Genomic DNA, 27425 nt, shown 5'->3' with positions numbered 1-27425 from the left:
TTACTGTGCCCAAGTCCAGCTGTCTTCCGATCAAGAGGATTGGAATACAAGATTTCCATAAACCAAATTCCGCCACGTCAACAGTTACAGCTGTTCCACTCGGCCCATTCCAGTTGTCAGTGGCAGAAAGTGTGATAAAGAACTCTCCTTCTTCTCCCGCTCTTAAAAAGAAAGCGTTCGTTTTAGCTTTTGTTTGTTTTTACTCGTTTGGGTGATGGCAGAGCCAGCTGGAGAGGTACAATCGCACTATGCAGTGTCACATCCAGGAAGTAAAATAAAATTATTTTCCTCGAATTCTGTGCCATTGAGAATTTTGTTTAAATTATTGGAATGGGCAAGTAAGGTTAGAGAGGAACGGGCCCGTGGGGGTCCAGTATTAGGTAGTGACAGAATTCAGAACCCCTAAAGTGGATGCCATTGCATGATCGTCTTTTATAATTACAACTTTGTATAATTAGAATTTTGTACTTAGTAATAGTGTATTATTATTATTATTATTATTATGCATTAGGTTTGCAGCAACATTTGTAAGCAAAATTTCCTGTTGGTTTTTTCTAAATTGCCCATGTTTTGTGGAAGAATCGGGGGCATCTTTTGGAATTTCAATGCAATAATTAGGATGGTAAAAAATTGATTCCGATTCGGATAACAATATATATTTATGGAATATTTGCATGTCCGAACTCTAATCCGGATTGAATTTTCGAAAGTACTTAATTGACCAAACCCGAATTGATTCAAATTCAGACAAATAAGTAGTACAATAACCTAATCCGAGTTAGGATTCGGATAAATAAATCGAACAAGCATTATACGTTTGGACCCTAATAGTTTTAAACTAGACAATAAATTTATGTTTGGACCCGAATTTCAAACATATAACTTATATCTAACCTTGATTTAATTTTGATCGGATAAATTCGATCATCTAAATCCAACAAACCCATTATCTTTCTTTGTGGATTCTCATCACATCCCTAGCAATAATGGTATGTCCATACTTAGGTGAATAGCTTTTTTAACCATGCAAGATACAAATGAAGGGCATGCACCAAATCCAGAAAATATCTTGTTGTCTTTATATAGTACCTCAGTCTGACAGTCTAATCAGTATTCTCCACGTGACAAAGATATTTTGGAGAATTTATCAGCCTTTCGTACACTGTACCGTTGGGTGGAAAAGAATTTTGAATTGGATTTGAGGATTGGCCTTGAATGCATGGATCTCTCATTTTGGGGGACGGACGTTTCGACTGGGCATTTGCTCTACATTTACAGTCGCAGAGCAATATATTGATGAGGAGGAGGAGAACCCAACATTGTGAAAGCAACAAAATGATTATTATGTCACCCACTAGCCTCAGAGTCGAAATGATTACTATAGACTTGCCTTGCTACAGTGGATAATTCAGCAGCTCACGGAAGCAACAAAAATGTAATTCAGAAAATGAGAGGATTAGAGGTGGTAAAAAAAATCGGTTTTGAATCGGATGACATTATGTGTTAATAAAATATTAATCTATTTGCATCTTAATCTTGATTAAATTTTAAACGTACTTAATTAATCGAACAGGAAATGGTTTAAATTCGGATAAGTTAATCGGACAATGATCTAATCTGGATTAGGATCTAATCATAATATATAATTAATATTCAAATTTAATTTAATAGATTGAATAAATTGGATCATTCTACCGTGACATAATTCCACCGTCCTGTACCATGGCTGATACACGCATGCTAATGTGAACATGTCTTATCGAACTTCATGACTTTCTCCTTTTTTATATTCCTGCTTTTTCATGGGATGAATGAAATCTGGGATAGGGGGCTGGAGTTATTCCAGTAATTTCATCTCATATTCACCATCCAATGCAACAATATATTGATTTGACAATACTACACTTAATGCATTCAATGGTGGAGATGGTGTGAAATTGCTGGAATTATTCCAACAAATCATTTTCCATGAAATCTGTGATGTTCTCTGGTCGAACAGTATTTTTTTGACAATTGATAACATCTCTATTAAATAACAACTACATTAATATCCCTAACATAAATTTTTAAAACATTAAAACATTACTTGTTTAGATTAAAAATTCTTTGAATATTGTGTCCACCACTGTGTGAGGATAGAGTACTATTATATTAGAATTTATGTTTCAAGATTGTAATAGTGATGTAGTAGTTCCTGACACGGGTGTCTATTCAATTTTCGATTCGGTTTTTAATCAAAATAAAAAATGTCTGAATTGATACATTTATGATATTTTAAAATCCATAATCGAATCATATATATTCGGATAACCAAATCAAAGTAATCACAATTTTCGGATCGGATCGGTTTTCGATTTTTGAAGAAATAGAAAAAAATATGATAAATCTCAAATAAAGTGAGAAAATAGCCCATGATCGACTCTAACTCCATCTAATAAAGTTTGATAAAAATTCATGATAATGATAATAAATATATTATCTCATCACAATTAAAGAAAAATAAATTGACAAGACCAAGAGAAATAATATGAGCAAGAAAAGAAAATAAAAGAAAGGAAAAGAAAACATACATGAAGATGTCTTCCCACTTTTACTTTAGTAATAATCAATCTTAATTTATATGAATTTTAAAATGATAAAGCTACCATGAGTTTTAAGTAATCAATCTTAATTTATAATTTGTGTAATATTAGGTTAATTGGTATCTAATTTTATAATTTATTATGAAGATATAATCAAAGTTTTACAAATACTATTTGACCTCCAATAGTCCCATATCCCAATATGTAACTTATATAAATATATATTATATAATATAATATATCATATATGATATATATATAATATAAAATATATTAATATTATTCAGTTTTTTGGGTTATAACTATAACCATAATCGAAAAAACCATAATCGTAAAAATATCCATAAATTTACTAAAATCATAACCGTATCCGAAAATCGAATAACCACGGTTACGAATTGATTTCTCGGTTGAGAATCGGTTGTGGACACCCTAGTTCCTAGAGATTATCATGGTAAAATATCTATTTTACATATTCATAACATATTCTAATGTAACATCATTTTTGGTCAAATCTCTTGTTTTGAGTCTCTTACAGATACTAAATCAATTGCTCTAATGCCAATGGCGGCGTGGCGCATTTCATTGTTTTAATTTTCAAATATATTTTTTACATATTATCCATATTTTCAATAAAATGATATAAAAAATGACAGTTAATACACCACTTTTGATATTATCTATATTGTTTTATTATTAATATTATTACTCTGTGAATGATTTTAAGATGATTGTTCTAAATTCTAATAGTTTAGTTTTAACCATTTACAAATTATTATTAACAATTATTTTGATAGTCGTTGGGTCAATTAATTTTTACGTAATTATTAATTATTATGATAAGATTGATTATTTTAGACAATAATTATTATTAATCATCAATATTGAAATTTAATTAGGAGTTTTTTTGACTGTTTTTTTTTCGTAACATTTTTATTATATGATAAATGTTAAAATTGGTATTATTTTATGATAAAATTAAGAATAATTTTCAATAAGAAAACATTTTCCAGCAATAAACATAACATAATACAATACCAATTACGATAATATATCATACAAACCATGTTGCACCAATCAAACAATAAAATACAATATAATTTTATGTTGATATTTCAGTAGTGTTAGGTAACCCATATAGTGGTAGCCTAAATCTTCTAAACTAAATTTTAAAACGGTTTAACTCATAAAATACACGTTAGATTTTAAAAAAATTACATATTCAGAATTAATGCATAAAGTTATTTTTAGCAAGACCCATTGCCCATGATTTTTATCGGGTGAATCTTAATTCCATTGTTTTTTCAATGAAATTTCAAAAATAATGGATTCAAAATTAAAACAATGAATTATATAATGCGCTTTTAAAAAACAATGTAATCTATATTAAAATACTAAATTTTTGACAATGAATTATGAGATAAAATAGTGTAATAAAACTATTCTATGGACTATCAAACTGAAGGGCCTATATGTCATTTTCGTTGATATTTTGGACTAAACGTTGAGCGTACAAGTGGGCCGGGCTTGAATAAAAGCTTGATCACCAGGCTTACAAATATGAAAAACAAGCCCAACATTTCAAAGGAGCAAACTGCGCCCAACACTTTAAAGAGAAATACCGGCAAGAGCTAGGACATTGGGGACTGAGTAACCAAAAAACACCAGAAACTTCGAGAGTTGAAGGAAGGAGATGAAGCCATCAATTATATTAAGCCGACTGAAAGACATCTGTCTGGGCTTGAATTTCAAAAGCGCATGGGCTGGTCAAAGTAATCAACAATTGTACACATAACTGGGCCTGGACATAAAAAATGAGCCTTTTAACTGATTGGGCTTACACGAAGCCCAATAGGAGGACATATCTGTAATTACATTATATAAACACCCTACTAATCTGTTGTACTGTACTTCAGTATAAAAGCCCTACATCGTCTCTTTCGTTTCGCGGCCGCTCCCCTTTCGCTCACCCTCTCAAAAATCCCAACCCTAGACTCTCAGCTCCCGCGGCGATGGGTCGCGTTATTAGAGCGCAAAGGAAGGGTGCCGGGTCTGTATTCAAGTCTCACACCCACCACCGCAAGGGTCCCGCTCGTTTTCGCTCGCTCGACTTCGGCGAGCGCAACGGTTACCTGAGGGGTGTTGTCTCCGAGATCATCCATGATCCGGGTCGTGGTGCTCCGCTTGCTCGTGTTGTGTTCCGCCATCCCTTCCGTTACAAGCATCAGAAGGAGCTCTTCGTCGCTGCTGAGGGTATGTACACTGGCCAATTCATCTACTGTGGCAAGAAGGCGAACTTGATGGTTGGAAATGTTCTTCCTCTAAGAGGTATTCCCGAGGGTGCCGTCGTCTGCAATGTTGAGCATCATGTTGGTGACCGTGGCGTTCTCGCTAGGGCTTCTGGTGATTATGCTATTGTTATCAGCCACAACCCGGATAATGGTACTACCAGGTAATCACTTTTGATTCATAATTATGTCTTATTGCAAAGCTTTTACTGGCGCGGCATACTTCTTCTTGTTTATTTGCTTTACTGGATTCGTTTGTGTACGAGCATTTAAACTGGTTCAGTTAAGGTTATATGTTTCCAAAGAAAATGATATGCCAGTATTGCTTAATGATCTTGAGCATTTTGTTAGATTATTTTGGATTTCTAGCTAAAAGATGTTTGTTTAAAGAAGGTAATGTTAGTCTTTGGGAACAGTTAGTAATTCTCACCTTTTAATGCTACTAGGACTTGGTAGACCTGGCAATTTATTGTTTTGGCATATACAAATGATCCTGAATATGTTGATTCTATTGTTATATGTTTACCTAGGTGTTCTTTTCGTTTTCCTTGCTGTAAGTGGCACACTTTATTGTGCTTGCAGGAGCTTTTACATTCAATGGATCCATTTTTACCCATTGATGTAATCTTTGTTGAGTATATAGCTTTTGAATGCTCTTCAATCTTATTTTATAATTTAAGTGATGTCATAATATGATTTGCCAGTGACTACATGAGTGATAAATGTTAGGTCTTGTTGTATGAGATGAATGGGATTAAACCATAGGAAGTCTTAGTCGTCAGGGAGAGGGCCAAAGAATATTTTTGATTGGAATTTCAATAAATTGAGAGCTAGCCTTCATGGGCTTGAAGTCACTATTTTGGAACAAATGAAATATATTCATGTTTGTACTTTGAAGGCATGACATTATCTGTGATATTTTATTAACTTGTTTTCTCTGGCATAGAAGTGTAAGCAGTCGATTCTTATTGTGATACAAGTGACCTTCACAACTACAAGGCAAAGATCTTAAAATATACGAATGCGTGTAATGTCGCCCAACATAGCCATTTTGCTTTCTAGTTTTGGTTGTCACACATGATAAATTGATAATTATAAATATATATTTTTCTCCTTCACGTCTGTGGATTTGCTTTGCTTGCGTTTATCTGCCATAGCAAGTGAATGTGGGTGTAATCTGAAAAGGCTGTGGCATCTGATAATCATTTGTTTCTTCTTTTTGGGTATTGTCGATTTTCCATGCTTATTAAGCTATCCTTTTGTGCTAATTAATTCTTAATAACCTGGTGTTGTAGTAGTTCATCAAAAAAATAAAATAAAATGGTGTTGTAGTAATAATTATAACCACTCCTTTGACTACATGCTTCTTTAAGTTCATGCAATCTTGAGAGCATTAATCTAGATTATGCGTGTATTATTTAGTTGGCAGTACCGTCACTGCTATTCTGTACCAGCATTTCAATGTGTAGTCAACTTTTTTTGGATCATGATATTGTTATAGATTGCATTTTCTTTACAGATGGATGTGCATTAGCTGTGGATTCTTTGTTTTGAGATTTAGTTTTTAGTCAATCCCTTCTCTGCTTTAACTGTTGAATTCTGAATTGCTTTGGTTTTTTTATTTTTTCCTGATCATTGGCTCTTCCTTTTATAAATGTACTTTGCAGAGTCAAGCTTCCTTCTGGGGCAAAGAAGATTGTGCCAAGTGGGTGCAGAGCTATGATTGGCCAAGTTGCGGGTGGTGGCAGGACTGAGAAGCCAATGCTGAAGGCAGGTAATGCTTATCACAAATACCGTGTGAAGAGGAACTGCTGGCCTAAGGTTCGTGGTGTTGCTATGAACCCTGTGGAGCATCCCCACGGTGGTGGTAATCACCAGCATATTGGGCATGCAAGTACTGTTTGCAGACACGCTCCTCCAGGCCAGAAGGTTGGTCTCATTGCGGCCAGGAGGACAGGTCGTCTTCGTGGACAAGCTGCGGCTGCTGCTTCAAAATCAGACAAGGCCTAAATTGTTTTGCTTCTATGATTTTATCTTTCCATATTTTTGACCTCTCAACGAAATGCCAATGTGGTTCCTATTGTTCTTGTTTCAAGTTTAGGACTGATTTTTGCTGTCTTTGGGATTTAATGGTCTCTTTTTTAATAGATTATTTTGAAGTTACCAGTTTTGTTCTCTAATTTTTATGGGCGTGAAATTATATTGATTGGTTTTGAAGTGTTGCATTCTTGTTTGTGAGTTTTGGAATGCAGGAAGTTTTCTTGCTTCCAACTCTAGTAGCCTACCGAAGGGTAATCTTGATTTTGTAATATTAATGGGAGAAGAGTTTAGGTGGTCGGCCCTTTTTTTTTTAAAGTCTTATGGCATTCATTTACATGGGGATCTCTGACTAAGAATGGTGGAACCCTCGCGTCTGCCCCTTATATAACATTTTAGAAAGCCAAAGTCTAAATGCATTCATATTTTTACTCTTTTCATCCTCTCAATTTTTTAATTTTTTTCTCTATACACCTCTGACCCCATCTTTTTTATAATTATTTTTATATTGGTATAATTTATATTTATATTTTTATAATTTATAATTTATTTGGTTATAATTTTAATTTATTTGATAAAAAACAATATTATTAAAAAACAATGTTGTTATCAATACAAGCACATTAATCTGAGGTTATGTCTACAATGGGTTAAGATACATTTATTGAATGAACAGATTTCTCTTAATTACGGAGTTGTTTCTTCTATGGTGTCGGACATTCTATTGTATAATCATACTTGTATTAAAACTACTAGATCATAATGGGGGGTATCGGATAATTCTCACTCATAAATACCCAGACAAAGTGGTTACCATTCACATATCCAATAGTGATGACCCTACATTCTGCATGTGGAGGTAGGATGGATCGCAATTGTAAAAAAGTCAAATTGTATATCGCTTATGAGATGCAAGGCGATATTGTATCTTATGCGATAATGTGTCATATCAGACATATTCATTCAACAGTTGTTTGGTACTCGTTCATTTTTCTCGAAAAATGCAAGAGCATTGTGAATATAACATGTCCACTCATAACTGCTAAACAAAGATACATACTCGTCCCAAAATGCCCTTACCTCTTCAATTAAATCACGCATAGTAGAAGACCAAGCAAGTTCACCTCATTCGAGACTTAACAAGCCAGGAATAGCTCTGGACCCACAATTACCGTCAACTACTTCATCGATGACATTCACGACGTATCTTCTCAATATTAGGGGAAATTGGTTGATATAACTTGGTGATGGAACTTGTTGTCCTCGTCTTGATATAGTTAATGAAGCAATGTTAATTGATGAGCAACTAGGATGATGAGGTACGTATGAAGTCTTCAAAGAAGCTTCCACATACTCAAATGCAGAGGGATCTCTACGACTTGATTTATCCTTCTTTCTCAATAAGGGTCGACCACGTGTATTTTGTTTGATTTTTGGTTCCAAAAGTGAGGTAGTGGACGGTTTGATTATCTCTCGTAACTTCCTCAATAGTCCAAATTTACCAGACCGTGGCTTCATTTGAAACTGTTCCACAATTTGCTCCATCTCAATCGTACAACTAAGATCATCATCTTCTAATAATTCGCTTGGCTTGAAGTCAAGTTTTTTCAAAAAAGATCAACATAATATAAAAGATCTATAATTTCCCTGTAAGTTTTGTCGAATATTTCCAGGATCTATGATTTCCACTACGCTCGCATGCCATTAACAATTTGTGACGCTTTCCAGGACCTCCAATTTCCAACCGTAAGATGATAGCAATGAACCCAAGATTTCGTCCAGTATGACCTGTCCATTGGATTAATTGTTCTCGAGATTGGAATATCTACACATATTATAAAATAATTAGTATTTTACAATATAGTGTTTGTAACTATACCATTTACATATAAACATACCGTATCTATTGTAAATTCATCAGTAAAAAATCTTGCTCAACTTGCTCGGATGTTGATCCAACTTCTTCTCGGCTTGGATTATCATGCTTAGAAATGAATTAATATTAACATTAGAAATATGTATATACATATATATGTGTGTGCACGTAAATTTTTTTTAATAAATTGTACAAACAATAATGTATGAAAATACCTCACTTGATCCTCCATTGGATAATCTTAAATAGTCGGCCCATAAACCTATATAATTATCCATAACGTTAGAAAAATATTATAAATAAGTTACTTAAATTATAGTGGATGAGTAACTTAATCTACAACCAAATGTAGAGTAAAATATATCAAAAAAAAGATGTAGTGAAAATGATACTAAAAACATATATTTATAATACTCGAAAAGGGTATTATAGTAATTTAGCATACAAACTAAAACAATTACAAACATACAAAAGATTTCACATCATAAAAATTATAATTCATAGTGAAATGATTACAAACCTATAAAAAATTTCACATCATAAAAATTCAATGTAAGATAATTACAAACATACAAATGAATTCATATCATAAAAATTATAATTCATACTGAAATGATTACAAACCTACAAAAAAATTCACATCATAAAAATTCAAATTAAAATAATTATAAACATACAAATGAATTCACATCATAAAAATTATAATTCATAGTAAAATGATTACAAACCTACAAAAAATTCACATCATAAAATTCAAACTAAAATAATTACAAACATACAAAAGAATTCACATAATAAAAATTATAATTCATACTAAAATGATTACAAACTTACAAAAAAAATTCACATCACAAAAATTCAAACTAAAATAATTACAAATATACAAAAAAAATTCACATCATAAAAATTCAAACTAAAATTATTATTAATATACAAAAAAATTCACATAACAAAAATTTAAATTAAAATAATTATAAACATACAAAAAAATTCACATCATAACACAAAGTATTAAAATAAAAATTCTAATATTATATTTTCAATAGTATTATTTTTGAATAATATTGTATTTTAATAATATCATTTTTTCAAACAAATAAATTTTAAATTATAAAAATATAAAGGAGGTGGGGTCAATGGTGGGATCGGGGGGTGTATAGAGAGAAAAAACAAAAAAAGGGAGGGGGTGTATAGAATAAAAGTATGGGTGCATTTAGATGAACCATTTTAAAAATGGTAATCCCATCCCTTCAAATTGGTAATCCCACCATTCAATTGATTGAATTGTATATTTTAATATTATTTTATATATGATTTGATATTTAATATTTTTTAATATTAATTTTTCCACTCCTTAATTGGGTTTCTCACCCATCAATTAATTAAAGTAAATTTATTATATCACAACAATGTAGAATCAAATGTCAAATCACACGCAAATAACATATAAATAGAAATAATCAACCATCAAATTATATATAAAATAATATTAAAAACTAAAATTCAATCATTTGGTGGTAGGATTATCAATTTGAGAGGTGAGAATACTATTTCTCATATAGAAGCACTACACATCCATAAAATAAACATTTATAAACTTACATAAACATGTGGCATGCATATGTGACTTTTTTAATAAAATTTGTTTATTTTTTTTAATCTATGTGGCATGCCTTTTTTGCTTGCCACCTAGATTATGTAAGTTTATGGATGAGAAAATTATGGACATATATCATTTTGGTTTCTCATAATGTTAAAATGCTAGATTATTGCAAAAATAATGCTCCATCAATATCTGTAAAACCTAATTAAAATCGATACTTGCAATATCCATCTCAGACTCTCTACACAAAAATTTTAATGTAAATAAGTAATATTTTACTGTTGTAATGTAAATAAATAATATTTTAATGTCGTAGAAATTTAAGATAGAGGTATTAATACAATTGTTGTTAAAGAATCTGTTAACAAACTCAAATGTAAAGCCTTCTTAAGTTCAAAACCCCCTCCCCATCCTCAGGGGCAGACCCAACCTCATGAGAGTATGGGGTCGGGTTTATACTGAAAGTGAAAAAAAAAAAATTCTAGGGGTTACTGCCCCTAAATTTTGTTTTAGGTTATTTATAAGTTCTTAATTTTTTGCCTAAATATAATACATTAGCTCAAAGAATAAATTATTAGTTTTGGACCTTTAAAATGGATTACCCCAGTTATTTATAAGTTATGGCCTTATTGGCCTACTAACAAGTAACAATTTACAAGAAATATTAGTATTAGTGGTGTCAAAATTGAAATTTTAATGGCGTCAAAATTACAATTTTAGTTATATCTATATGAAAAAAAAAAAATTAGTGGTGTCAATTGACACCACCATCATAGGCATGGGTCTGCCGCTGCTCATCCTAAAGAAAATACCCATTAGCTCCGGACCAAGGTCGTGTGGTAGCCTTATCAATACCCATAGCTTTCCTGGGGTAGCCTTACCATTAGACTATCCCTCAATCTCATCCTGCATTTGATTTTGATTTTAAACTTTGAACACTCTCAATTGTTTTCTAAGTATTTTTTTTATTTATGAGTGCCTCTCTTGACTATAACATAAATTTTGGATTTTAATTTCTGGATAAATAATGCTTGAGACCCCCAAAATGTTATTTCAATTTGACCTTTAATTAATGTGGAGTGTTGAATGTCAAATAAATCGCACATGTGTTTATAATCAATTGTCTATGAATCATAGATTTAGGAATAAAATTAAAATCTTGTTTTGAGTGGACGTAACATTAGTTTTTTAGATTAAAAAAAATAGCTCACAAGGCATGCGCATCCCAATCTTGATGGTTTCCGGTTCGCATCTGGGTTTGGGCCAGACATAGACTCTTGGGGCAATTGGACAGTCTGCACTACAAAAGTCTACTCTAATCACATGTGTGTTTAATATAACTGATTTTTAAAAATATTTTAAGTACTTTAAAAGTTGATTTTTGGCATATCATGAGTATTGGTTATTTGTGACACCGAAAAATATTTTTAAATATTAGATAAATAATTTAAATTTTGACATAACCGGATTTGTAATGGGTTCGAGTTTTGACATTTCTTAATGAGCCAATCCCAAGTTCAATTTTCTCAAATCCTACAAAGCTCGGTCTCAGGTCAAGCCCGACAAAAATGGAGCGAGATGAACCTTTACCATGCCAATACACTGCTCTAGTTAGTCCATTTACACCACTATTTTGCAGTCTTCAACAATTTTCCCCCTTTTAAAGGTCTTCAACAAATTGTTTGTGCAATTAATCCAAAGAGACAATGGTTGCATCAAATTAGGTCAATTAGAAATATCTCACACTATTACACAGCTCTGGTCGGTCCATTTACACCACTATTTTGCAGTTCTCAACAAATGTTCCCCCTGAGAAAAGGAGATAGCCTGGTTGGTCAGGTTGTCTGTCCAGGACCTTGAGGTCCAGGGTTCTATTCTCACCAGGGGGTTTGGATAGTTTTCCATCCGCAGTGGTGGCCTTCATGCCCCTCGGGCATGGTTTAGCGTGTGTGTGACTTGTGGGCCTTTCAAAAAAAAAAAAAAAAAAAAAACAAATGTTCCCCCTTTTAAAGGTGGCCAACAAATTGTTGGTGCAATTAATCCAAAGAGACAATGGTGGCCTCAAATTAGTTCAATTAGAATATGTCACACTATTTCACTTCTGTTAGGCAACAACAGTGGGCCTTCATGTTTGCTCCAGGAATCAATCGTGGGTTCGGGGGTAATACTCTCGAATTTTTCTTTTACAATAATATAATCTATAAAACCTATTTATAAGGTCTGTTCCAAAAAGATGCATGTGTCAGCTATCTGGACATCTTGATGTCTGTCCGGACAGAGCTAGATCTGGTCTATTTTGAATATGAGCCGATGTCCAGACATGCCTTCATGCTGGCCGGACAACACCATCTGATTTGAACCAAACTCTACAGAATATGATTACTGTGTATAAATACCTTTGATGAGCTTCTCAGGGTTAAGAGCACTTGCAATGGTGTTATTTTGTCTGGGCCAACAAATATGTATGGGGTTTTATATTTTGTTGATGTGGTTGTATTGAGTTTTGTGTTTTGTTGACGTGGCTATATTGGGAGATGTGTTTTATATTGAAAGATTGTGTTTTGGTGTAGTTTTATTGGGGAGAACATGGAGGGGAAGAGAATTTGTTGGCCACCATATTGGGTGGGAAGGAAAATGTATAGAAATTTGTGTTTTGTTGATGTGGTTATATTGGAAGATTTGTTTTGTTGATGTGGTTGTATTGAGATATGTGTTTGACTTGACTTTTTATGTAATAGAAGTGGGACCCAATATAAAATTTTATTGACTCAGCAAATTATGACTACTGCAATTACTCTTATGGCAAATGCAATGGTGAAGTGGTATTGGGCCAACAAAGATATTGTCTTTTGCTGATGTGGCTGTATTGTAAAATGTGTTTTGCTTATGTGGCTGTATTGGGATAAGTGTTTTGCTGATGTGGATGTATTGATATTTGATGTTTTGATGTAGTTTTGTTGTGGATAATATGGAGGAATGAAATGTTGTTGGGTTAGGTGGAAAGAGAAAGTGTGTGGGAAGAAAAAGTTTATAGAAATTTGTGTTTTACTGATGTGACTGTATTAGAATTCGTATTTGACTTGACTTTTTGTGTAATAGAGGTGAGACCAAGCCAACAAAAATGTTGACCCAATAAATTAATTACCATTACATTTGCCCTTAGTATCAACCCCAATAATCTTTGATGCCTCTTGCTCCTGCACCTTCCGCAGCCTTCAACGAATATCACACTCTTTCTTGCAGATTATTCAACAAATGTTTTTTGCGTTGTTGCAATAAATTTTGTAGGGTCTTGTCTGCTGATATTAGAGTCTTAAAGTTTCTATGTTTCCCCCATAGGCCCCACTTGCCTTTGCAGTTGAGGGACCATTTATTATTGAAATTGATTTGAGGATATCCATATCTAGTTTGACTTCAAAGTCAGAGAACTAGTAAAGAAGAAAAAGCTCTCTATAAAAGCATTCGTATTGGTATATCTTGACAAATTATCTAATTTATCTATAAAAGATCACTTTTTAACAGTTTATAAGAGCATCCACATCAGATTACCTAAACATGAGTCTGTCTGTAAAATTTAGAGATTTTGTCAAAATAGAGCTCTGCATCAGATTACCTAGAGGTTCCCTATTTTACAGAATATGAACAGTAGTTCCCTACATCTAGAGAACCACTATTCACTTCCCTAAACATAAAATAATATTTTTTACTACTTTATTTTCTCCTCTCTCCTCTCTCCTCATTTTTTCCCTCCTCTCTCTCCTCACTCCTTTCTTTCTCTCTCTTCTTTCTCTCTCATCTCTTTCTCTCTCATCTCCTCACATTTTGACTCCTTTCTCTCTCCTCACTTTTTCTCTCTCTCTTCTTTCTCTCTCCTCACTCTCTCCTCTCTCTCTCCTCACTCCTTTCTTTCTCTCTCCTCTTTCTCTCCTCACTTTTTCTCTCTCTTCTTTCTCTCTCCTCAATTTTTTTTTTCTAATTTTTAATAACATTAATTTATTATTTTAATTAATATATTGTTTTAAATGTAACTAATTTATTATTTTAAATAGAAGTAGTTTATATGAATAGAATAAATAAAGGAAAGAGAAATAAATATTATTTTAATGCAATAGAGAATATGATAGGTAATCTGATGCAGTGTTGATTGGATAGGGAATCTGTAAAATAGGGGAAAGTGACATTTTGTCTGTATTTTAGGGAATCTGTTAAGAGAAACTGATGCAGATGCTCTAAGTTCTTTATTCAACAATCACTATATCAATATCTCTATTTCAAATCTTTATAGTATTAAAATATTAGTTTCTTCTTATTTTATTATTCTTTATGAATATTATATAATTTTAAGTAACAAGTAAAATATTAACACAATATATTATAGTTTTTTAAAATTTTAGACAAAATAATTAATATTAATAAAAATAAAAATATAATAGTAACACAATATATTTTAGACAAAATAATTAATATTAACACAATATATTGCATAGATTTTAATATTTTAATAAAGATTAAATATTATATTTGATAGTTTTAATGGATAAAATCAAATACTTTGAAGATATTATTTGAGTACATGTCTTTTGCAAGTCTCACCAAAACTGAATATAATATTAATATTTCTTGTTTCAAATCAATTAAAATGTCGCTAGAGTTGTTGAGTCATTAATGATTGTGTGTATTATACGTATTCGTAACAGACACCAATGCAAGTGTGTTTTGGATAGAATATGTACGGGTCAAGCGATAATTTATGGACAGATGAGATTTTATAGAAACCAATGGGAATGCTCTAAGTAGTATTTTTTTTTTTTTAAGATTTAGGCTACAGTTTAGTTTAGTGTAGTCCCCCCCTCCACCCTTCCGCTATCAATTAATAAACCAAAATGATAATGATCCCAACAATTGGTATTCTAGTTATCTCAGCTGTTGAATTTGACCCACATGTTCCATATCAAATCATGCACGTAAAACTCAACAGTAGAGATAATTGAAGTACCGACTGTTGAGATCCCTATCGTAACTGATTAATAAATTTGTTGTTAGAAAGATGTGTATATATACTTGACTTAACGCAAGTTAACGACAATTTGATAATTAACATCTCTTTGGACAAGTTGCTATCCTAAACACAACAAGACGAACCGTGGCATTTCTTCATCATAAGATACGTGTGTGGTGATTAGTTTTTATTTTGCTCTCTCCAAGCCTCACCCAACAAGTCAATTACAATTTGATAACTAACATGTCTTTTGGTTCGTGTATCTCACCATCTCCAACTCATTCTTCTCCGCTCCGCTGACTTCTATTATGTAATGACCAAATGCATAAAAAGAAAATTCAAGTACTAGGCTATTTGGCAACAGTTTTAGTATTCAATATTCTTTTTTGTCTCAATTATCTTAAATGTTCAGATGGATCATATGATTTCATTCTAATCATGTGGAGCCCACAACTTCTATGGATCATGTGTGTCCATATTAACTGTGGATTCTATTTTCTGTACAACTGACACGTCGACACTTGAAGAACAGGCGGCTCTTCATGGCCCGGGAATACTCTCGATACTCAAGTCAATATTCTTCAGAGAGGGTCAAAGTACGATTTTTTGTGCGAACCTTGTTCACAAGTTTGATGCTCCTTTTATAGGTGCTGTGGAGTGTGCTAGTAGGGATTTTCTTATCCCATATTTCTCATTTGGAATTTGAATAGTGATCTATCTTAATCTATCTTCACTTGATTTGAATTCGAACGCTTTGAATTTCAATCCTCCTTGATGTGAGGAAGGTTCACTATCCGCCTGTTTGGTAAGGCGTCGATGTCCGCATTTTTGCTTTGCGGCACGCTGGCATCGAACGTCTCACCAAATGGCATAGCGTCATCACCGGAAGTGCTGTCCACACGCCAGCGCTTCTGGCGACAGAAAAAAAGCTCAGGGTAGGAGCTTTAATTTGAGCGGTTACAGCGTTTGGCGTGGAAAAGTTGGAGCAACATTTTCTTTTTCAATTTATTTTGGGCGTGGGTCCCACCTTTTTAATGGTTTTTTTATTAAAAATAGACGGGCCCACATTTTAACATTTAGTTTAAAATATTTAAAATACATACTTAACATTAATATGAATAATAAATTATATTTATTAAATTAAACTAATTACAAAAATTATTATAAAATCATAAAATCTAATATTTAATAAAAAATAATGATTTTATTTATTTTATTAATAAAAATATTATGCATAAAATTAACTTTAATAAATTATATTTATTAAATTAAAGCTAATATTAAATTTAATATAAAAATCATAAAGTCTAATATTATAATACTTTAATTCAATAGTGTTTTGCTAGCGTCAACTTTTAGTTCGCCAAACACCTCACAACATATTACACAGCTTTAAACTCAGCTTTTTTTTCACAGCTTTTCCGTTAACATTGAAAATCAACCAAACTGCTCTATCAAACAAACCTATAACTCTCCCCTTGTGCTGGAATTTTATCCATCCTCATCTGCATTTGCGATTGTTAAAAGACAAAAATATTATTTTAGAGTATTTGGTCCCATGAAACTATTATAGGGCCCACTTGGAAACTGGTTTCATTGGTGTGTGTTTTTTTATAATTATTTTTATTTAGGGAAATCCTGTGTTTGGCTCAAATGAGTTGGGGAGACCATTAGACCATGAAAGATTTATCAAAAATGACATGTAACCTATCAATTTGGTAGTTCACGTGAGTCCAACAGGTTTATTCATTGATTTAATCAATGTAATAGTTTCATTTCCACTCTCTTATCGAAGAATTCATGGTCCAAATATATTGTTTTAATATAGATTCTATTGTTTTTTTAAAGCACAGTGTATAATTCATTGTTTTAGTTCTGAATTTATTTGTTTTCGAAATTTCATTGAAAAATATAATGAAATTAAGAAATTCCTTTGAAAAAAATAATGGAATTAAGATTTACCCTATAAAATTCATTGACAATGGATCTTGTTAGAAAGAAATTTATCTGTTGATTCTAAATATGTAATTTTTTTTTAAAATCTAACATGCATGTATTTTGAGAGTTAAAAAGAAAGAAATTTATGTGTTGATTCTATATATGTAATTTTTTAAAAAAAATCTAATATGTATTTTGAGAGTTAAAACATTTTAAAATTTCATTTAAGAGACTTAAGATCTCATGGATAAGATTTATATACTTTCTTACCAAACATGACTTTGTCTTTTTAAAAAAAAAAGGACTTCTTCAGTAACTTTCTTTGAACACAGTGTGTGATTAATGAGCTCAGTTCCGTATGATGATCTGTAATATATCTACACACTAAGGATGTGAACATCCCAACGATCCTCTCTTTGTCGTCACTCACTGTTGATTCTTGAGGTCGTCCGTCCTCATCAAACATTGATACTACTTTTCTCTCCTTAACGATTGACAGGGAGGGAGTCAAGAATTTATATGGAGACCGGAAGATTGGCGGGGTTCAGGGACATTGTTTATAAAAAATTTTTATCGTTATTTACGAAAAAACTATTTAATTTTTTTTATTAATCATAGTAAAATCAAAGTGAAAAATAAAAGTATCATTAAATGTATAAAGACCATGTATTTATTAAAAAAAATTATAACGACCACCATTGAATCCATTGGTACAGATTATGCATATGCAAAAAAAATTTCATAAAGTTTTGTAATGAGTTTTAGTGTTGTGTTGCTTCTTTTCATACACACCATGTTTTATAGGTTGGGAAAACAAATAAGAATCACATAATCAAACCACAAAAAGAGATCAAACAAACGATGACAATTGATTCAAGATAACTTACTCTGACAATCCCCTCTTGTTAGCCATTTCTAATCCTGCTAAATCAATGACTTACTATATTATACTTAAAAAAAAATTTTAACAAAATTTAAGAGGCCTGAGCTCCACTGATCCCCAGGGGTGGTTGGGACTTGATGTACAACAGGTCCCGTTGTCTTGGCTCTAAGGCCATTATAATTTTTTTATTTTTAAAAATTATGGATAGATTTTGATCGGGATTACGTGTCTAACGATATTTTTTTTGTATCCCAAACAAAAATCAAATTGAACATGAAAAATATATGAAAATTGTGAACCGTTGAATATAGACCCAAAACACCCTTTGTCTATTTTGTGATGAATTTTATTTTTGTTTGGGACAAAAAAAATACCGTTAGACTGATAAATACGATCAAAACTCATTTATAATTTTATTTTATTTTTAAAAAAATCTTTAGAGATTTATATTTATTAAAGTGGGGTCAGCTTTAGAACAAATTACAGCAGCCGGCACCGGTTCCCCATGTGACTCCGTCCCTAGATATTGATAAAACATTTGAACATCGAACTAGCTACGTATCTTCCAATGTCTCTATCAAACAAGACCGGTACACGTGGTACATGTCTCATTTCTATGGCCAAGCTTGCCCAAAAAAAATTCTCAATTCGTGGCTTCTCGACCAATTAGAGACACCAAGATTTACTATAAATAGAGGCATCCCTCACAAGATGATTACGTATAGCAAACGGAGAGAACGATAAAAAACATAAAGTTGGAAAGTAGGGCGATTACTTATCAACACCCAAATGGCACTTCATCTGATCAACGCCAGCTTAACCCCTCTGCAGCTACTGAAAGGTGATATTCCTCAACAAGTTCCTCCGCCAAGAGAAGTTCCTACGACTCCGGTAGCGAACGAACGACGCTCCGCGAATTACGAGCCAACTAGTTGGAGTCATAAATTCTTGCAGTCCCTAAAAATTGATCAGATGGTAATTTTTCGTGAGTTTAGTTGGTGATATATATTTACAATTATATATATAGTTTTCTGTGACTTTGACTGGTTTGGTTAATTTGGCATTTTAGGATGAAGAATACAAGAAACTAAAAGCTAAGAAGCTGAAGGAGGAAGTGAGGGGTATGATCAACGATGAGGGTGGAGAGGTTTTGACCAAGCTCGAGTTGATCAATGACATTCAACGCCTAGGATTGGGGTACCATTTTGAGAAGGATATAAGGAAAGCTCTCCATAGATTTATATCTTCCAAAGAAGAAACTTCACTTCATGCCACTGCTCTCAGATTTAGGCTCCTTAGACAACATGGCTATCAAGTTTCACAAGGTAACATGTTTTATGACACAAATGTTGTGTCAAATACTTGGTCTTTCATTTGATTAATTTTATCGAGAATGCTAATTATTTAAGTGTTTTTTTGTCTCAGATATTTCAAATGTTGAGATGGATACACATGATCCATGTGAAATCATGGTGATGAAAATCTTGATCTTAAAGGAATTAAGAACAAGATTGGATTGAGAGAAATCTCTCGATTTTGAAAACAAGATCTCGTTTTTTGTTTAATTTTATTGATTGATCCAAATAAATACAACTCTATCGACTTATAAAACCAAAGCACAACCCAAAAGCTACTCAAATTAGAAGACCAAAACTATATAGAAAACTATGTTATACCTTAACGGAAACCCAACTCTTAAGCTAGTCTAATTAAAAGCAAATACGAATAAGAATATAAATACTAAACAAATACTAATGGAAAATAAATACTAATAATATAAGAAACTAAACTAACTAGGACTTGTCTTTCCTTGGTTCTCATCACATGGGCCCCACATGATCCGTATGGAATCTTAGACGTCCATTTTAGTATTTGGGATAGCTGAGACAGGAAACACTAGGATCCATAAGACAGTTGTAGTTATATAGCTAACAGTAGTAATTTTTATTTGGTACGTACAGAAGTTTTCAAGCATTTTGTGGACGATAATGGTGGCTTCGAACGAGGTGTTCAAGACGACATTGAAGGAATGCTGAGTCTGTATGAAGCTGCATATCTTGCCTTGGAAGGAGAAGACCTCTTAGACAAGGCCTTGTTATTCACAACTGAACATCTCAAGGACTTTCAGGGGAAAATGGAGAACGACTCTGGCATTGCAGAACATGTGAGTCACTCTCTGGAACTTCCGGTGCATCGCAGAACGTCGAGGCTCGAAGCGCGGTGGTTCATCGAAGCTTTAGGTAAATCAAATTATGTAAACTCAAAGCTACTTGAGCTTGCAAAGCTGGATTTCAACTTGGTACAATCAGTATTCCAAAGAGATCTTCGAGATTTGTCAATGTAAGTATATGCAACACTACACATACTATATATTTACCATTTAATCGGTAGATGATCTATGTTTTTGACATTATTTTTTGTATTTCTGATTAATTAACAGGTGGTGGAAAAATTTGGGACTATCAAACAAGCTAAGCTTCGCTAGAGATAGATTGATGGAGTGCTTCTTTTGGACAGTAGGAATGGTGTTTGAACCACAGTTTCAGCAATGTCGCAAAGGACTAACAAAAGTTGGTTCTTTTATTACAATTATTGATGACATCTACGACGTTTATGGAACCCTAGATGAATTGGAGCAATTTACCAATGCTGTTGAGAGGTTTGTGACCTTTTTACTACTGTAATTCTTGTCTTCTTTTTGACATTTTTGTAATTTATATGTGTGTGTCGGCAGATGGGACATCGGCGCCGTTGCAGATCTTCCGGACTACATGAGATTATGCTTCCTAGCTTTGTATAATACTATTAACGAAATGGCTTATGACACCCTTAAAGAACAAGGAGAAAACATCATTCCATACCTAACAAAAGCTGTACGTATACATATATATACATATATACAATTAATTGAATATCGGCCTTTCAAGATATTAAAGAAATTCTGGGGTTTTCACTTTTCAGTGGTCAGATATGTGTAAAACATTTTTGCAAGAAGCCAAGTGGAGTCACGGCAAATGCATCCCAACATTTGAGGAATATCTTGAGAATGGATGGCGATCGGTATCAGGAGTTTTGATACTCACTCACACATATTTCTTGTTGGGTCAAACAATATCAAAGCAGGCACTGGAATGCCTAGAAAATTGTCACCAACTCTTGCGTTCCTCTTCGATGATTTTTCGACTTTGTAACGACATGGGTACATCATCAGTACGTATTATGATATTATCCATTTTGGATTTATCGGTTCCATTTCAACGTTGTAAAAGAACAATTGGTCATTCATCTAATTTAATTGACTAACTATGTGTGGTAATTTTCAGGCGGAGATAGAGAGGGGTGAAAGTGTAAATTCAATAACTTGTTACATGAACGAAGCTAGATGTTCTAAGGAAGTTGCACGAGCACACTTAAGTAGTTTGATTGACAAGGAATGGAAGGAATTGAACAAAATCCGAGTTGATGATGATTCACCTTTTGAGAAGATTTTTGTAGAAACAGCAATTAATCTTGCTAGAATTTCACAATGCACGTACCAATATGGAGATGCCCATGGAGCCCCAGATATTACATCGAAGAACCGGGTCAGAGCGATTATAGTTGAACCCATTTCATTGGCTTAGACATTAAAAATATGTACAATTATTCGCTTAGACATTAAAAACATGTAAAATTGTAAATAAAATAATTGATATATACATATGGAACTTCTTGTTTCTCTTTGAGACAATTTTTGGTTCTTACATGTGGGATGCGATGATTGGTTATGAGTATCAAACGTGTCACGTGGTTCGGCTAATCTTATCTACTTTCATGAGTATCAATGATAAATCTTATTAATGAAGTTACGAGCTCTTTCTCACAAACTCTATTTGCATGCAAGAACTTATTATCTTTGGGGTTTTTACAATGAAAATATTTATAGTTCGGATAATGACAAAACATCCTGAGCAGGACTCCTATTAGGTGGCTGGTTTCGCCCGCTATAATTCAGAGGCGAAGCCTCTTGTTTGTGAGGGACTCTAAATTTTTTAAGTAGGCCTAGTGTGTGTATATATATATACCCCTTGAATTTTCAATTTAGTCTCTCTCCCTTGTTATAAAAAAATCATGCTCAAGTGGTTGAAACAAAAAGACATGTGACAATTATTACTTATCCTATTTTATGAACTTCCAATTTTTGTGTTATTTTTTCGTACTTTTAAAGGTTAAATTAATAGATAAGCCAAAAATAAAATTCTAAGAATATTGTCTCTTGCATCTTACTTAGCTTTGCACATCATAACATAAAATTCTTCATCCACTTCCAGCCTACCTAATATAATGTCATGACTTCACCCCTGATCCAAATATGTCTAATCCACTGTCTTTTTTTTGATAAAACTTCAATTTATAACTCACCCAACCGAAAGCTGTCCAAAAGGACCCCTGATGAAAGTTCTTTCCTCCCAAAACCCGGGCCGTAAGACTATTGCCATTCTAACATAGCCTCCACCCTTGTTTAGCCAAAAGAGCTAGGCTGAAATTGTTGAGATCCCGAAACCCCAGGCCCCCACCTGCCTTTGACTCACACATGCGCCTCCAACTCACCCAATGAATAGAATTCTAGTCTCCATTATCCCACCAAAACCTTCTAATCATTGAAGAAATACGATGACAAAGAGACTGAGGCAGCCTTGAACGACTCATTATATAGGTTGGAATTGACTGAATTGCCGCTTTAATCAACACTTCCTTACCGGCCCTGGATAAGCACTTGCTACCCCAACTGTTTAATTTCTTCTGGACTCTATCCATGATATCGTCAAAAAAGCCCCCCTTTGATCTCCCACACATAATAGGAACACCTAAATACTTATCCACTCCCATGACCAACGAAATACCCAAAAAAGTTTGGATCTGTCTCCTTATAGCTGTTGGAGTATTAGCATTGAAAAATAAGGAAGACTTTTGTAAATTCACTTTCTGACCAGAAGCCTTCTTATAGCGCTGAAGGATATTCTGAATATTCCTACATCCCTTCCACTCAACCCGATCATAGGCCTTCATCATGTCAAGCTGTAAGGCCATAAACCCTTCCCTCCCTTTTTTCCTATTCTTTAGAAAATGCATAGTCTCTTGAGCCACCATAATGTTGTCAAAGATCTGCCTACCGGGAACAAAGGCGCTTTGGTTGTCCGAGATGATAGAAGGGAGAATAGATTTTAGCGTATTCGCTAAAACTTTTGCGACCAGTTTATAGCTCACGTTGCACAGACTTTCTAATCCACTGTCTTTTAAGTTATAGCCATATGCAACAAACATTATTTGACTGAATGCAAAATTGAATGGAAATAGAATTGACAAGACCAAAAAGTCGTAGTATAACGTGAAGTATATTTTAAAGATGTTTCACGAGAATCCGTGCATGGATCAATATTGAGCAAAACGTTTCGGAAAACTATCACCTAGGGCTGCACACGGGTCGGATTGGGTCGGTTTTCGACCAATACCTCATCCGACCCATACTAGTTCGGATTACATTGACCCCAACCCTTAACTGACCGTTGGTTATGATGGATTGGGTCGGATCAGTTTCATATGGATTGGGGTCGGGCATATAAGGGTTGTGGTCGGATTGGACAAGAGTGAATTTTATTGACAAGAAAAAAAAATTGCACACCAAAGGAGAGACTGTGGGCAGCAGCAGTAGCCAAAATAGTGGAGGAAAACAAGAAATCCAGCTCCAGCTTCAGAGGCAAAAACAAAAACCCAGAAACCAACTGCCCAACATCAACCTACACGGCTACACTTAAAAAAAACACATAATCCAAGTCCACTCCACACCAAAAGACAGTACATTGACATTGAAAGCTTAAAAAGTAGCAAACCACCAACCTCCACAATTAAAGAATCGCCAACCACTAACCAGCTACCAAAAATCCAAGCAATGAAGGAGGGAAACGTAATTTGGGTTATCGATGTGAGTTGTGATACTTCCACAGCTAAATTTTCAAGTGTCATTTTTCACCCATTGTATGCATATAGCGCTATATTTATCAAAAAAGTAGCATTTCAAGTATTTGAAATACACTCCATTATACCCATTGTGAACATCTAACACTTAACTTATCAAGAAAGTAACATCTCAAGTACTTCAAAATCATCCCATTGGGGATGCTCTTATCGTCTTGTCCTGTGGTGATTTACAAGCTACAGGTTTGGGTTAGAGACGAAGGCGATAGGTGAGATTGTGAGACTGTGAGAGTGATACACGGTGGTGGGGTTGGTAGAGTTGTGAGTCTAAGAGAGAGAGATTGTTAGGGTTATTGAAGGGGTGGATTGTGAAACGTCGATGTTTATGTGTTGTGTATGTGTATTTCATATAAAACGACGTTGTTTTGTTTAAGTAAGGTCGGATTGGGTTCAAATGGGTCGGGTTCGCTTAAATTTATATCCGATCCGTTATATAAATGGATCAGCTATTTCAACCTATATCTATAATCTGATTTGCGGGTTAGGGTCGGGTTTAGGACGAATAGGGTTTTGAAACAACAGGCTTGAAAAACAATGAAGTCGCCACCAATTGATTTTTAGGATGCAATTGGACATCTATTTTGGTCTACGAGAAAAGTGGATAAGAAGGTCTATTGAGCATGGGGAAGGTGTTAGGCACCCCACAACTCCCGAAAACGGTTACCATCAAAAAGTTTTCCTATTTGGCTTTACTTTGTTTTAAGGAATGATTGTATGTCCCAAATGTTTTAATGAGTTTTCTATATGCCCGAAAAATCATGTATTATCAAATGGGTGGAAATGTTCCATTAATGTTAGACCAAGATTTGACTTTAAAACTCTTATTTTTATGGGTTTTGATAAAAAAGAAGGAAAAAGAGTGCACGGGATCACTATGGTCATTCCCGATTTGGCCAAAAATATTTTAAAAAAACTCCACTTGAAGTGGTCTTTGATAAAAAAAAGGGTGCACGGGATCACTATGGCCATTCCAGGCTTGGCCAGAAATATTTAACTTGGTCTTGGATGAAAAAAATCCATATCGGAGTGGGTTTTGATGTTTTTGATGATTTGGAAAAGAGGCTATTTGGATAGGAACATTGGAATGAGTATTGGAATGGGTTTTGGAGAAGAGATTTTTGGGAACTTGGTTGATGCACCAAAAAGGCCCACAATCAATGAAAAAGATTCAATTCAAGCCTTACTCACAATTATGTTCTTCACGAGAAAAGAAAGAATCCATTTAAGGCCCATCGGACAGGCCAAATATCTTTAAACCCCTTTTGGGTCCTTAAATAAATTCTCCTAATCCCTAAAAACATATTTGCTTTCCGGGTCCATGAAATCCAAATGTTTTGGATGAATGCCAATGGAACCCCAATATCTTGAAGGCTCCTTGGTATTTAAACAAAACATAAAGGTTCCATTAGTTAATCTTGGTGTGTTTATTAAAGTGAGACGGCTTGGATTAATTCTAATGACTAACGTGTTGCATTTATTTTCATGGCATTCAAACAATCCTAGCAAATATCTAAGCATCATGGCATAGTGTGAGAAATCAAAGTCCTAAGCATGCATTCTAATGCAATCATTATTCATAAAATCAATTCCTAATTTCTATATGCTTCTAGCATCCTAGAATATCATGTATGCATTTTCTATTTTTACATCCATTATTTTTGCTACACTATTACAAGACTTACATTTTACAAGAATACATGACAAATAATAAAATTAAAAAATGAAATTTATACAAATGTACAAAAACCCAATATTGTCCGCGAGGCCCATTGCTCCAATTCAGCCCAAATCCTCTAAGTATTCCCTTCGGCCCAAGTAGTCCACTCGGTCCAAACCCAACATCAAACACAAAAAATAATGGGGGGATTAAAATGGTGCTCAAATATCATAGAAACTCAAATCAAATTAGGCCCATATATATTATAGATATATAACCACCTATACAAATATGCAAAATGGTATATATTCATATACAAACACATATACAATATACACACACACACTGTATATAGATACACGCACACCACATATATGTACATATACCCACCATACATATATATATGCACGCACAGTGCACATATCATATATATATGCACATCCCATATATATATACACGCATACTGCACATATAAACATAAATATTCTGAACCAAAAAAAAACTATACAGCAGATTCCTAATGTTGTCAGGGATTGAACAAAACAAAACATATATACAAAACATCAAATATCAAATATACTCAAACCGAACATAAAAAAAACAACATATACACTAAGTATATTAGCATACCATATTGACTGATTATGAACAAGTCAAATCCAGATCCAGTATTGCAAAGCCAAGTCCAAATCCAATACTAGTACTACCGATTATCATTCTATATAGAACTTGATAATTACAAGACCAAATCCAGCACAAACCCAGCAAATTAACTACAACTAGCAAGGTAAAAACAGGGAATAACCTCAATCAATCATTAGCAACATCGAACAAAACAAAAACCCACATCATGAACAAGATTTATGAACAAAGGGTTTGAGCAATAACAATGACATATTAGCAACGAGTCCAGACAATCACATAAAAATGAAACCAGATTTGAATTGAGGTATTTGAGTCATTACCTTCTCAAAGAAATGGAAATGGAGAAGATGAAACCCCTTTTCTCTTTTTCCTCTTTTCTTTGTATTGTTTTGTCGCTACCTTCCTTCTTTTCCACCTCTCAATCACTCAAAAACCCTTCTTCTTATCTCGACTTTTTCTTCTCTCTTTTTTCCTCCTCTGCCGGCTGCTCTCTTGTGTTCTCTTTTTTATTTTGTTGTGCGGCTGCTTCCCCCTATTGTTGGCTTTTTCTTTTACAAAAATCTCTCACTTATCTTTATATAATGACCACATAAAACCCTACTTTCTCTTTTTACCAAAATGTTCCCACAAACCCTACTTCTTCTCTCCTTAAAAATACTAAGAAACTAATATTTTGATATTTTCCAATGTTTTTTTGCAAAACCCTAAAAAGGTGTCACCTTTCCTTTTTTAAGGTTTTATTTATTATTTATTTAATTTTCCTATTTTTTAGATATTTTCTAGGGTTTTGTTATATTGGGTTTGGGTTGGAATTTTTATGGGCTTATGGTCCAAGAAATAGGCTTTAGGATTTTTTGCATGCTTGTGGGTCCAAGAAACAGGCTTTGAATTTTTTGTGAGTT

The 27425-nt window shown here is 33.5% G+C and overlaps 3 protein-coding genes across 3 annotated transcripts; 2 read left to right on the top strand and 1 right to left on the bottom strand.

Moving 5' to 3' along the window:
- Positions 1–4508: 4508 nt before the first annotated feature.
- Positions 4509–7050, top strand: LOC120008084 (60S ribosomal protein L8-like). Its single transcript, XM_038858593.1, has 2 exons — positions 4509–5034; positions 6538–7050. Exons 1-2 carry the CDS (start codon positions 4595–4597, stop codon positions 6878–6880), a joined length of 783 nt encoding a protein of 260 aa, XP_038714521.1. The 5' UTR covers positions 4509–4594; the 3' UTR covers positions 6881–7050.
- An 11883-nt stretch (positions 7051–18933) lies between these two features.
- LOC120007178 (probable terpene synthase 12) lies at positions 18934–21922 on the top strand. The gene is made up of 7 exons (XM_038857370.1): positions 18934–19181; positions 19276–19531; positions 20168–20546; positions 20647–20865; positions 20941–21079; positions 21168–21416; positions 21530–21922. Exons 1-7 carry the CDS (start codon positions 18996–18998, stop codon positions 21827–21829), a joined length of 1728 nt encoding a protein of 575 aa, XP_038713298.1. The 5' UTR covers positions 18934–18995; the 3' UTR covers positions 21830–21922.
- An 889-nt stretch (positions 21923–22811) lies between these two features.
- LOC120007237 lies at positions 22812–24209 on the bottom strand. Its single transcript, XM_038857443.1, has 3 exons — positions 24077–24209; positions 23869–23968; positions 22812–23517 (listed from the first exon to the last, which is right to left on the bottom strand). Exons 1-3 carry the CDS (start codon positions 24207–24209, stop codon positions 22812–22814), a joined length of 939 nt encoding a protein of 312 aa, XP_038713371.1.
- Between the last annotated feature and the right edge of the window lie 3216 nt (positions 24210–27425).

This window comes from Tripterygium wilfordii, chromosome 10 (assembly GCF_013401445.1).
Source record: "Tripterygium wilfordii isolate XIE 37 chromosome 10, ASM1340144v1, whole genome shotgun sequence".
In the NCBI taxonomy this organism is placed as follows: domain Eukaryota; kingdom Viridiplantae; phylum Streptophyta; class Magnoliopsida; order Celastrales; family Celastraceae; genus Tripterygium; species Tripterygium wilfordii.
The sequence above is the reverse complement of the archived record's forward strand: the minus strand, read 5'-3'. Positions and strand labels throughout refer to the sequence as shown.